At 41.2% G+C, this 12,111-nt stretch overlaps 2 protein-coding genes across 2 annotated transcripts; one reads left to right on the top strand and one right to left on the bottom strand.

Moving 5' to 3' along the window:
* Nucleotides 1–262: 262 nt before the first annotated feature.
* c1ql3b (complement component 1, q subcomponent-like 3b) lies at nt 263–1,682 on the top strand (the record flags this gene model as incomplete). The annotated part of the gene is made up of 2 exons (XM_079488626.1): nt 263–904; nt 1,503–1,682. The coding sequence occupies 2 exons, from the start codon at nt 263–265 to the stop codon at nt 1,680–1,682; spliced, it is 822 nt and encodes a 273-aa protein (XP_079344752.1).
* A 1,716-nt stretch (nt 1,683–3,398) lies between these two features.
* pter (phosphotriesterase related) lies at nt 3,399–10,764 on the bottom strand. Its single transcript, XM_079488624.1, has 6 exons — nt 10,660–10,764; nt 8,019–8,363; nt 7,476–7,603; nt 6,032–6,297; nt 4,522–4,662; nt 3,399–4,178 (listed from the first exon to the last, which is right to left on the bottom strand). Exons 2-6 carry the CDS (start codon nt 8,320–8,322, stop codon nt 3,968–3,970), a joined length of 1,050 nt encoding a protein of 349 aa, XP_079344750.1. The 5' UTR covers nt 8,323–8,363; nt 10,660–10,764; the 3' UTR covers nt 3,399–3,967.
* Nucleotides 10,765–12,111: the final 1,347 nt, after the last annotated feature.

Below are 12,111 nucleotides of genomic sequence, written 5' to 3'. Positions count from 1 at the left end.
TAATAATAGGCTTTATTATTCGCAACTTTACTTTGTTATTGAGCAACTAAAGTAAATAGATTTTGCAGTAAAAAAAATAATGTAGGTGAGTGTTTGGCTTTATACAGAAATATTTAACACAACATTCACGTTCGGGAATTTAAATCACAATTAAGGATCAATTCGTTGCTTGGTATTAAAATATAATATATATTATACGTCTAGAAACAGGCTGGAAGGCCATTCACCCAGCAGGAGAAGACGACGGGTCGGCAGAGCGCAAATGATCGCAACCGGTGTTTGTGGCGTCGCCACGGTGCTGGCGTTGGTGATTCTCATCCCCATCCTGGTCAACTCCGCCGGGAGTGGGACAGCACCAGGCCGCTACGAGATGCTGGGAGCCTGTCAGATGGTGTGCGATTCCCACGGGGGAGGGAACACGGCGGCGGCGGAGGCCACGGCCAAGACGACTAACTCGCTGAAAGACAGTCGCTTGGTTCAGTCTCTGCCAACTTTTATCCAGGGTCCCCAAGGAGATCCAGGGCGCACGGGGAGGATGGGTCCCAGAGGGCCCACTGGGCAGCCCGGACCCGCCGGTCCGCCCGGGGCGAGAGGGGTGCCGGGACCCCCGGGTTTACCCGGACCGCCCGCGGCAAACGACAACGGACCGACGGGTCATGGCATCAGCGCGGCCACCTACAGCACGGTGCCGAAGATCGCGTTTTACGCGGGGCTGAAAAAGCAACACGAGGGCTACGAGGTGCTGAAATTCGACGACGTGGTCACTAATCTCGGCAACCACTACGATCCCACCACGGGGAAATTCACCTGTTCGATTCCGGGGATTTACTTCTTTGTTTACCATGTGCTTATGCGTGGCGGAGACGGCACGAGCATGTGGGCTGATCTGTGTAAAAACAACCAGGTATGAATGATGATGACGCCTCGTGAAATAATAATGAAACCCTTTTATCCTAAATTACGATAATGGGAAACTAATATTCAGTCCTGAATAGTGATGTCAGTAGGTTTGTCGTGAAGCTCAGGTGATGGAGCTGTCCGTGGTTCTGAAGTGCTGATCGGAGACGTGGTCTGTCTGTGCAGTGCATGCAACTCATGTCCGACTCTATAGCCTTGGATCAATTGATTGATAAATGATAATTGTATTCACAGTTTTGGGTACAGTTCAAACGAAAGTACAGGTCAATACAAAAACTGCTGAGGATATAACCAGAAAAAGCACTGTTATTATTTATATACATCAGATCAAGCCATCAGGGTCGCCCATTTTCAATTCATCAACACTATATCATATATATATTTGATCGAGTTATACTTTCATATATGAAAGTAAAAGTCAGACTCGTTGAAATAAAATACATGATATAGTCTTGATCCAAGGCTGTACCGATCCATTTAACAGGCTGTCATTTAATGTATAGGCTAAACAAAAGAGAGACGCCCTTAAAATAAAATAAATTAATCCACCGCATTATTACTGCACCTTTATTTCCTTTCACAAGGTGAGAGCCAGCGCGATTGCACAAGACGCCGATCAGAATTACGACTATGCCAGTAACAGCGCTGTCCTGCACTTGGAGCCCGGGGATGAGATCTACATCAAACTGGACGGGGGGAAGGCGCACGGGGGGAACAACAACAAGTACAGTACTTTCTCTGGCTTCATGGTGTATGCTGACTGACTGACTGACTGACTGGAACTGGACATTTTGTTCATCTGTATACTTCACTCTTCTCTTCGTGTTCAGTTCTTTAAGAGTTCTTTTAAAAAAACATGCTAATTTTCCCATGCGTTATAGGTTAGATTAACATAGGAATTGCGAAGGGAACAAGACAATTTTGTGGGGAAATTAAAATGAAAACTGAAACATCTACACGATGCTAGCGGAGAGCCTCGCATTTTACAGAATAATCCTGTAATGAATTTCAAAATGTACATATAAGATAAATGTACAGTCAGTATGAATATGTATAGCATTATAAGTAATTAATCAAATCATGCTCATCTTTATTGCACTTTGTAAGGTTTATTCTGTAATATTATGAATTGTGTCTGCAATACTCGTATATCATGATAAACAGGGATTGTCTATGAATAAAACAGATTGACAGAATAATTGATATTCCGATTAAGGAGCATTTCTATAGCATGGATGACATGACAGGTTCCTTGAATATGTACTGTATGTGGTAGACGTTTTAAAATATTAGCAACATGTAAATAATCATAAGCTATATCCTGTCATGCTTGGAATGAATGTGAACTGCTTTAAAGGTCATCATCATAATAATCACCAGTGCCTGTCTTCTTATTTAACATGTCTTTTTTTTTATTGTTCAAACATATCTCTGACAGTGCTTATACATTTTGGTTGGATCACATACAATCATTTTGTTTTCAACACGCACACACAGCATGAAAGCCCCTTATCGAGGGAACTAGAAGAGAGGTGAAAGTCAAATCCAATGCCACTATATATAACATCCAGTCAGTCACATCACGACAACCATTTCTCCCTCGTCCATCAGAGAGACCCTTTGTCCACTGAACATCCACATGGTGCGTTGTCATATAGTTAACCCATTTAGACCCGGTTCTACCAAATGTCTTCTAAATCCTGAAAAACCTATGTTTCTATATATGGTAGTGGTTCTCAAACTTTTTCCATGTCAAGGACTCCCAAAATTGTGTATTTGGCCGCCGACCCCTCATCTGAACATATGTTGTTCAAGGGACCAAATATTTGAGTCAAAAATGTTTGCTGTGAAATAATATATTCAAGGATGTGACACATTTTCACAATTATTCAAAAATAGCAGATCTACAAGATCGTAACGCGGCACTCGCTGCCATGCTATGAGCTTGTAGATCTGCTATTTTTCAACATTTAAAGTTTAAAATAATGGTTAAAGTGGTTAAAAGCTACAATGTGACACAGATGCGGCCTCAGGTCTAAATGGGTTAAAGTATATATTAACTAGTACATATTGTGTGGCCAGCTGCAGCTATACCATTGATCATGTGGTGAAGTCACCCTGTGATACCACCTGTTCCCCGAGGAGGGGGGGACTGGGGACGGACGGGACACTTGTCCTTCAGAAGGGTCCACCAACCATTCTCCAACACACACGCCGCACTGCTGAGATGCCACATGACAGCTCATCTAACAAAGCTACTCTCTGTGTTACAGGTGCTGCGCTGCATGTATACTGTAAACCAACAATTATTTGATTTACTGTGAAAACTATCTAACTGCAGTAAAACTGCTTAATTAGCAGTTATGGCTTAATTGGACCAATTAGCACAATGTTTATAAGCACAGCTGCAATGTGCAAACAAGTTTCCTGAGCACTGATTCGAAAGGAAAACAAATATGTAATCTGACATTGTATTCAGATTTTGTTTTTGGAGGACAAGAGCTGTTTTCCCCTCGAAGCTTTTCAAAATGAATGTTCGGTTCAAATGGTATCAAAAGGAGACTGCCAATATTGGAAGGTATAGTCTCAGGATTGCACGTTTTGTTTCCGATAGTTTTGCATAGTTTGGATCTGAATGAGACATTTCTATCTATATGATCTGATATAAAACTGGACTGTATAAAAACTGTACTGAAGCAACAAAGTGTTTGGCTGGACTGCTGGCTCAATGCAACACATTCCCTGCACAATGAATCTGAAAATAGCCGATCTACAAGCTCACAACGCGTCGCGCTTTGTATTTTCAGTACAAACAACATTACAAACAGTACAAACAACATTAGGCTAAAATGTTTTTCAGGGACAAAATAATGAATCAATAACGGTCTATTTTGAATGTGATTTCTGCCAGAGTATATCAGAAATCAGTGTAGATGTGTAATGTGTTAATTGCAACATCATATGTTGCATTGACAGTGTATCTTTATTATCAAGATAAACTGAATTTATAGAATTATGCAAAAAAACCTCCCTTCAACTCCTTCATGCCTCATTTGAATGTAAGCCAATGTTTTGGGTTGTCGATGAGTATCTTATCCACCTGGTTCTGGGAAATACCCCTGGTCAGCATCTTCGGGGCAATATTCTTCAGGATATGAGAGTAGCCGTGGCCTCCGTATTTTGTCAGGCGGTTTTTGGTGTGAATATCGTGTGCGATCACTATCTTGTCCTCGTAGCCTTCCTTCACCAGCAATGCCAATCTGAAGAAGAGACATGAAACGGACACGCATAAACACACACATGCCAACTCAATAGTCATGGTACACATTTCTGGATATTGTGAATTCTGGCTGTTGTTTCGCCTTTTAACTCATCCATCGCCAAGGACTTATTTAACTTCTTTTTCATGATGTCCTGGAGCGCCAAGGACGTGTTTTTCGTGTTTTATAACATGGTAAAAAAAAAAATTTTTAGTTTTTTTTTAGACTTTTTTTTTGAAAAAAATAAAAATATATAAAATAAAATAAAAGATATATGGTGGCGGTCAGGGCCTTTTGGCGCCCCCTAGTGGCGATGGATGAGTTAAAGAGTGCCGTTACTTACGCCTTGACCCTCTGGCTGTCACTTGGCATGTCCACCTCTAGGTTATATGGGTAGTTCAGCATCTCTGTCCCAAACAGATCATACTCCAAGTAACACCCCAGCTTGGCAAACTCAAGTAGCTCAGCATCATCAAATATGGTCCTGTAGTGTATGGAAGGAATAGTGAAGGATTCAAATTAAAGTATGGTGCTTGATCATAATTATTTGATTATTACACTTTAAAACCCAGTAAAACCAGGAAAGCATCTGTGTCATTTTATACTTTGGCTATTAAAAAATAGCAGATATACAAACTTATAGCGCATCTTTCACTTCGTGCTATGAACTTGTAGATCAGTTATTTTTGAAAAATCGTTAAAAATCTTTGAATTAGCCTATATATCTTTTAAAGACATTTTTAACTCAAATCTATGCTTCTGGGGGTCACTGGAACAAAATATTTTTAAATAGAGGTCCGTGGCCAATTATTAATTTTGGGCAATTACAATTTTTTTTTGGAAACTTTGTTTTTATTCTTTTGATTTTTTGGTGAACAGGTAGGTCGTGTTGGGCACCACAGTACATTTCGTAGTTGTTACACATCATTTGTTACATTTCTAGTATTAACACTCATTATGTTACAGGTCATACAGTCCCAAGAGAATAAGGGTCCCATATTTGGGTGGTTTCAGTCCTTCTTAGTCCGTTCACTCCTAATGGCAGAGTCCATGATTATTATACATCGGTATTTCATTTCTATTGTTGTTAAAGGGATAGTTCAGATTTTTTTAACTTAAGTTGTATGAAATACTTGCCATTAATATAGTGGTTGCAACTGTATTCATTGATTGCCCGAGTCCTGTGGTGGGAGTTCTGCTCTGGTTTTGGTGAAATATCAAGTAGTTCCGGTCATTTTGTGGGGGGCACTGGGGGCCACGCAGTAAAAGTAAATCAATCCACAAAACTAACGTCATTTGTATTGTTGACCTATTTCTAAAATATTAGTGCAACTTCCGTTCTTTTTTTACCCCTCTATCACACATAACTATGTTTTTTGTGTCCATATCACTACGCCCAAAAAAATAGTTCCATGTGATAGAGGGGTCAAAGTTGAACGAAAGTCGCGCTAATATTTTAGAAATAGGTCAACAATACAAATGACATTCGTTTTGTGGATTCATTTACTTTTACTGCGTGGCCCCAGTGCCCCCCACAAAATGACCGGAACTACTTAATATTGACCAAAACCAGAGCAGAACTCCCACCATGGGACTCGGGCAATCAATTAATACAGTTGCAACCACTATATTAATGGCAAGTATTTCATACAACTTAAGTTCAAAAAATCTGAACTATCCCTTTAAGATAAAACGATCAAAATTATTATTTTTGAGGGTCCTTGGCATGAAAATGTTTATAGCACAATAGCATTAATATTAAACATAAAGGATTTAGAAGACATTTTTAGACTTCAAGCTTCACAGAAGAAGTGAGTGAGCAAACGCCGTTTATCTATAGAGGGAACCCCAACCTGTCGAGGTGTGACATAACAGTTTTGCTTATGTCACCGCCGGCCTCGTGGAGAATGCGGATGACCTCGGCGGGGGCGGCAGGATTGCGGCCAGGATGGATGATGACGGGGCAGCCCAGCTGGACCTGGGCATGGGCCGTGGCCCTGAGGACCTTCCTCTCGCTCTCCGTGATCGGCCAGCCGGTGCCGATCTCTCCGATCACGCCACAGCGGATGTCTGTGCCGTCCGCTCCGTGAAGCACCTCGCCGATGATGATGTCTGTGAGCTGAGGCACAAAACTGCTACTTAAAAAGAAGCACTTCACTCTTTTTTAACTTAAAGGACAACTTTAGTTTTTCTTCAACCAAGGTTCATGTGTTAGGTTTAGAAAGTAAAAGATGAGTGTTAATTTCTTTTCATTTTCTGCTTTCGGCGATTTCTTTCTTTTCTTTCTTAGTCCTACTAGACCCCAAGAAATTACGTCTGGCCACAAAAGATCACAGGATCTACTGAATGTGAAGGTAGCCTACTGGGGGGAAAGCCACACTGCATGTGTGTCATAGGCTCAATAAGTCCATTTGACACATTCAGTAGATCCTGTGATCTTTTGTGGCCAGATGTAATTTCTTGGGGTCTAGTAGGACTAGTAAATAATAAAAAAAATACATATTTAGCCCCATGCTCGAATGCCCCCGCCCCCTGTCAAAAACAGCTAAAATCCCTAAAACGAAAGAAAGCAGCAAATGAAAAAGAATTAACACTCATCTTTTACTTTCTCTAATAACCTAAAACATGAACCTGGTTGAAAAAAACTAAAGTTGTCCTTTAATCTTCATATGATTGGTCCTCATTATAAATTGACACAATTTCCGTCTACTCACTCTCTTTTTGGTGGGCTAAGGACAGTTCAGAAACCTGCCTACCAGTGACATCATCAGTGGAGATTCCAGTAATGGGAAAGAAGTGAGTCCCCTACAGTAATAGAAATGACAGCTCTTCCTGGGAAGTTAGCATGCTGAAAGAGAAACCTTCGTTCTTGCATTAATTTAAAAAATATATCAATTTGAAGGTCTCTGGCCTTAACCGTTGTGTCTACAGCCCTCTGAGACAGAGTGAGTAGACAGAAATGGTACAATCTTATAATGAGGACCAATTATATGAAGATAAGGTTGAAAATTGGTAAAGTGGTCCTTTAACATAGAACAATGATGTTGTTGACCTTGCATTTACAACAAGCCGGTTATAGATAAACACGTTCAAAAAGCAATAAGGACATTGTATACGTTTCCATATTCCATGAAGCAAACATCAACATCTAGATACTCTTCTACGAAGAATACCAGTATGGATGGAGTAGTGCATAACCCATTCAAATGAACCAGCAGACAAGTTCGGCACACAAATGCAAAACTTAAGTTGAGAAAATTCAAATCGACGGCGACATTTCCATAATCCAAAACCCACCTTCTCCACAGTCATCTTCTTGGTGGCGTCTGTGTGGGTGCAGTCCACGTAGTATCCAGCCCCTCCTATGATATGGACCCCAGTGTCCTTGGCCAGCTGCCTTAGGGTGGGCAGGTCACGGTCGATACCTGCAGGGATGTGCAGTGCAGAGAATGTTAGGAGAGGCAAGATCTGAAATTCTCTAAAAGGGCACTTTTTAGAGAATCCACAATAATTTTTTTGTGAAAATAGTGGATCTACAAGCTCCCAACGCGTTGCGCTGTGCGCTGAGAGCTTGTAGATATGCTATTTTCTGTCGGCGTACAACATGGATTTCTACACAGAGGATGAATTCTTTCAAGGTAAAATGCAGCGTTCAAGTTCATGAGAGTTTGGGAAAAAGGCAATTCTCCTGAATGCTGCCTTCGGGTATGGCATGCCGGACTGCATTTTTGTCACCATAGTAAATGCTGCATTCATGGTCTGGAGAGGGCAATGCCGTGCGGGCAGGGCATGGGCTCAAGCCCCCCCTTTGATGGTCTATGTGTGCACGCGCCGTGATACCTGTGGTGGTGTTCTCCACGATAGTGCCCCCTCCGGCCTCCCTGTACGCCAGCAGCTCCTCGCGGACGGCGGCGGTCTCCTGCTGCAGCAGCAGGTTCTCGTGGCTGCAGTAGGGGTTCTGCCTCAGCCAGTGCATGTGCTTCATCTGGAAGGGGCTCTCGGACACCGCCTCCTCGCCCGACGGCGGCGGGAAGAAGCAGCACTCGAAGGTCATGGTCAGGTGCTCGTGGGTCATGGTGCGGCCCAGCTGCTCGGGATCCATCGGACCCAGGACCGTCTGGACCTTCCCACTCAGATCTGACATGATGGTATTATAATCAATGGGCTCTTGGGATTATTTGCAGCCTGAAAAAAAAAGACACAGAGTACAGAGGAGTTAACCCATTTAGACCTGAGGACGCATCTGTGTCGCCTTAACTTTTTAACCACTTTAGCCATTATTTTAAACTTTATAGCTGTTGAAAAATAGCAGATGTACAAGCTACAAATCTACGAACATGTAGATCTTCTATTTTTGAAAAATCGTGTGCAAATCTTTGAATAGATATTATTTCACAGCGAACGTGTTTAACTCAAATATTTGCGTTTGAGGGGTCCCCGCCTCCCCGGAACAACATATTTTCAGATGGGGGTCTGCGGCCAAATACAGCTATATCATTCTGGGCATCGACATGATGCCGTGAGTCAACAGTCTGTCTTGAGAGACTAGAGCAACATAGAAACATAGGTTTTTCAGAAAACTGTCAGAATTTAGAAAGAATCTGGTCTCAGCTCTTAAGGGATTAATTTAATTAACCACTTTAACCTTAGCTTCTCTATTTTGGGCATTTCTGTAAAAAATTTCAAAAAATTTCAGAAATAGCAGATCTACAAGCTCACAATTGCGTCACATCGCGATACGTTTTGTGTGACCTTATAGACTGGCTTTTCTTAATAGGCCTGGCTAAAATGGTCAATGGTGCATGTTAATTTGATGTTTTTGCTACCTTATTTGATACTTTCCTTCATTTGTTGAGATGTTTTGGCACCTACAAAATGACTCAATTTGCTTCCACTAACTCAATTTGCTTCCACTCATCAATGCTTCCATCGATGATGGAAAAACATAATTATTTATATATTATTTTTTAATGTAGTGCTGAACCTACAGTTACAAGCTACATTTTGGTCTTATTTTACTGAGTTTATTTGTCAATGTCATACATTTCATTTATTTGGTAGTTTATGCACGCACGCACGCACGCACACACGCGCACACACACACACACACACACACACACACACACACACACACACACACACACACACACACACACACACACACACACACACACACACACGCCTATATGCTACAAAAAAAAGAAAATTAACTGAGTGAAATAAGACCGAAATGTAGCTTCTAGTTCAGCACTAGGACCTAACTGAAAAGAACAGGCTAGTTCCTGCAGAGGGAACTTTGGACTGTAATAACTCATGATCATTCTGAATCTGACAACTTTTACTATACATTTGTTTGCCTGTTCTGTCGTCCACTTGTCTTTTTTGAGTGTACAACTAATTTATATATAGAGATTTCCTGTCTAGTAACTCCAGCACATTCCACCACGACCTATTGAAGAATGAAGCCTTGAAAATTAATATTCAATCAAGCTACTATGTAGGCCTACCTACTGCAACGTCTGTTAATTTCCAATCTGGGTACCCATTGCCATTGGAAGTCAATTTCAGACAGTGGCCATTTCGTTAGCTTTTCATTATTAAAGACATGTTTGTAGTTGTATAGGTACTCTAGGTTCAGGTTCAACTTCAGCCTGTTTTTTTGTAACTGCTACATTTACAAAGCAAACGTGTACTGTACATACACGTTCAGATTTCAAATATAACGTGCTCACCCAAGGTGCCACGGATGTTAGAATGTTCCTGGTTCACCCGTGTATTCCGCGTTGTTTAATGAAAGCAATAAAAGCATTTGTATCCGACTCGGATACAAATGCTTTTTTCGGATAATCCGAGCGCCCCGGCTATTTTTCTCAAAATGGGTGCGTTCGGAAATTCACCGTTGCACACCGGGAGAGCACTCGCCTATCAGTTTGTATTGGCAGTGCGGTCAGTGTGCATACATCGAACGCACCCAGTGTATCAGAGTGCAATACACCCCCGGCCGACAGGGGCGCGTAGTTGAAAGCCTAATGGCGACATTGGCGAAAAAACTGAGAAACTGGAGCTGGGACCAAAATGCTTTTTTATTAAACAATGCGGAATGCACAGGTACTAATAGCCGACCCAAGACAATCCTAACATCCTAACACCCGTGGTGAGCACTTTATATTTGAAATCTGAACGTGTATGTACACGTTTGCTCTGTAAATGTGGCAGTCACAAAAACAGGCTGATTTGAACCATGACGCTCGCGTACATGTAAACCTGAACCATGGCTAGTTTGTACTTTGTACTATAGGCTACCGCTACTACATTATCATATCGTGCAGTTACAGTAGCCTATGTATGCATAACGGCTGCAGTACAGACGTAGCTACTGGTACACAATTAGCATGCATTGTGAGACCCGAAGGAAATGCACTACAAAATAACAACCTTACAGTAGTGTAGCCTATCTGAAAATGCTACAAGACTTGCTGACCTGATCGTTATGCAGCAGCAGCCCACTTCTTCCAGACTTCCACTCAATATGGGAATGTACTGAACAAATAAGACAACACAGTATTAGCAGAGCAACAAGTGGCGGCTGCAGGCAGGAATTATCGCGAGAACAACGATGTAACATTATTTTCATTCAACTGATTTTCAATCAAGTGTATAATTATACTTTCTTAATTTTCTTTTGCTATTCTCAAGTGATGCTTTGTATGGTCCTGTTAATGTGAACCTCTCTCTAATATTTTTAAAAACATGGCTCATTTAAAGTGTAGCTGTCCCAGAATTTGTAATATTTTATTTTATTGCTTTTTCGGAAAATGTGTACTGTACTGTATGTATTTTTGTTTTGGGTAACATTGTATTTGTATGTTGTAGTCTGTAGTGCCATCTACTGCTCAGTTCATTATGACCTAAGGGGATGCTGCAGGTGCAGGTCTCATGTGATTTAAGTTGGGTGACAGGTACTCAGGTAGCCCCTCTTGGAACCCTACGTTAAAGTTTTCTGACATTTTGATGACTTTGGGTCCAAAGGAGCTCAACCCGGGGGTCCGGAGACGGGCTAGGTGACAGGGTGAGCTATAGGCTCATTCAGAACAAACAGCTCTTTCCACGTCAAAAAGAGTGTCCTTAAATAAAGAAATATAAGATTAAGAAGAAGTAAAAGATTAAGAATGTAACTCTCCTAAAATAATCGGCAGAAAGAAGGCCCACACGGTACGTTACTGTCATTTGGTTTGTTGTAAACAGTGTCATTCCATCGTTTGTGAACATGTGAATATGGACATTTCATTGTGTTTATGTAGGCTATGGTGAATGTGGATATTTGGATAACATGGACATTTCACGATTATGGACACTTTAAAAGGCAGCATTCATATTTCATGTTTAATTCCTTTTGTTATAAAAAATATATTTATTTTGTGTTGCAGTTTTTCACGTTGTCTTGGCCTAAATAAATTGCCTTGAGATAACAGTGGAGCGTTGTCTTTTCTGCTAGATGAAGAAACTTTAGGAGCGTGAGACGTTATTGTGTATTGCTTCTGCCCTGGAACCCATCAAGGAGACCTGTGGGTTCGTAGATCCAAGCTGTGTTTTGGTCTGGACTACTTGACCACCACTGTGACCGTCATATGTGACCATTGCTCACAATGGTTGAAGAAATTACAGTAGCCTACATCGCTGTCATATCAGCGGGCAATAAAGCTGGTCTCTGTGGTCTTTGCATAGCAGGAGTGCAGGAAGTACTCAGATTATTTATTAAGTAAAATAGTAAACTCAAGTAAAAAACTATAAAAGTATTGGCATCAAAATATAGTTAAAGTACCAAAAGTAACCATGTCCCGTTTTCTAAATTTGTCAAAATCTTTCAAAAACCTGAATACTAGCCAAAGGACAACTAGGATGTTTAATGTATTTTTGTAATAATAGGCCTACA

The sequence above is a fragment of the Electrona antarctica genome (genome assembly GCF_951216825.1).
Source record: "Electrona antarctica genome assembly, chromosome: 19".
Classification (NCBI taxonomy): Eukaryota; Metazoa; Chordata; class Actinopteri; order Myctophiformes; family Myctophidae; genus Electrona; species Electrona antarctica.
This window is presented reverse-complemented; position numbering and strand designations above follow the sequence as displayed.

Coding starts and splice junctions, on each gene's coding strand:
- pter (XM_079488624.1), bottom strand. CDS start 8,322: ATGTCAGATCTGAGTGGGAAGGTCCAGACGGTCCTGGGTCCGATGGAT. Junction 7,604..8,018: donor CGTGGAGAACACCACCACAG/GTATCACGGCGC, acceptor ACATCCCTGCAG/GTATCGACCGTGACCTGCCC. Junction 4,179..4,521: donor GACAGCCAGAGGGTCAAGGC/GTAAGTAACGGC, acceptor TCTCTTCTTCAG/ATTGGCATTGCTGGTGAAGG.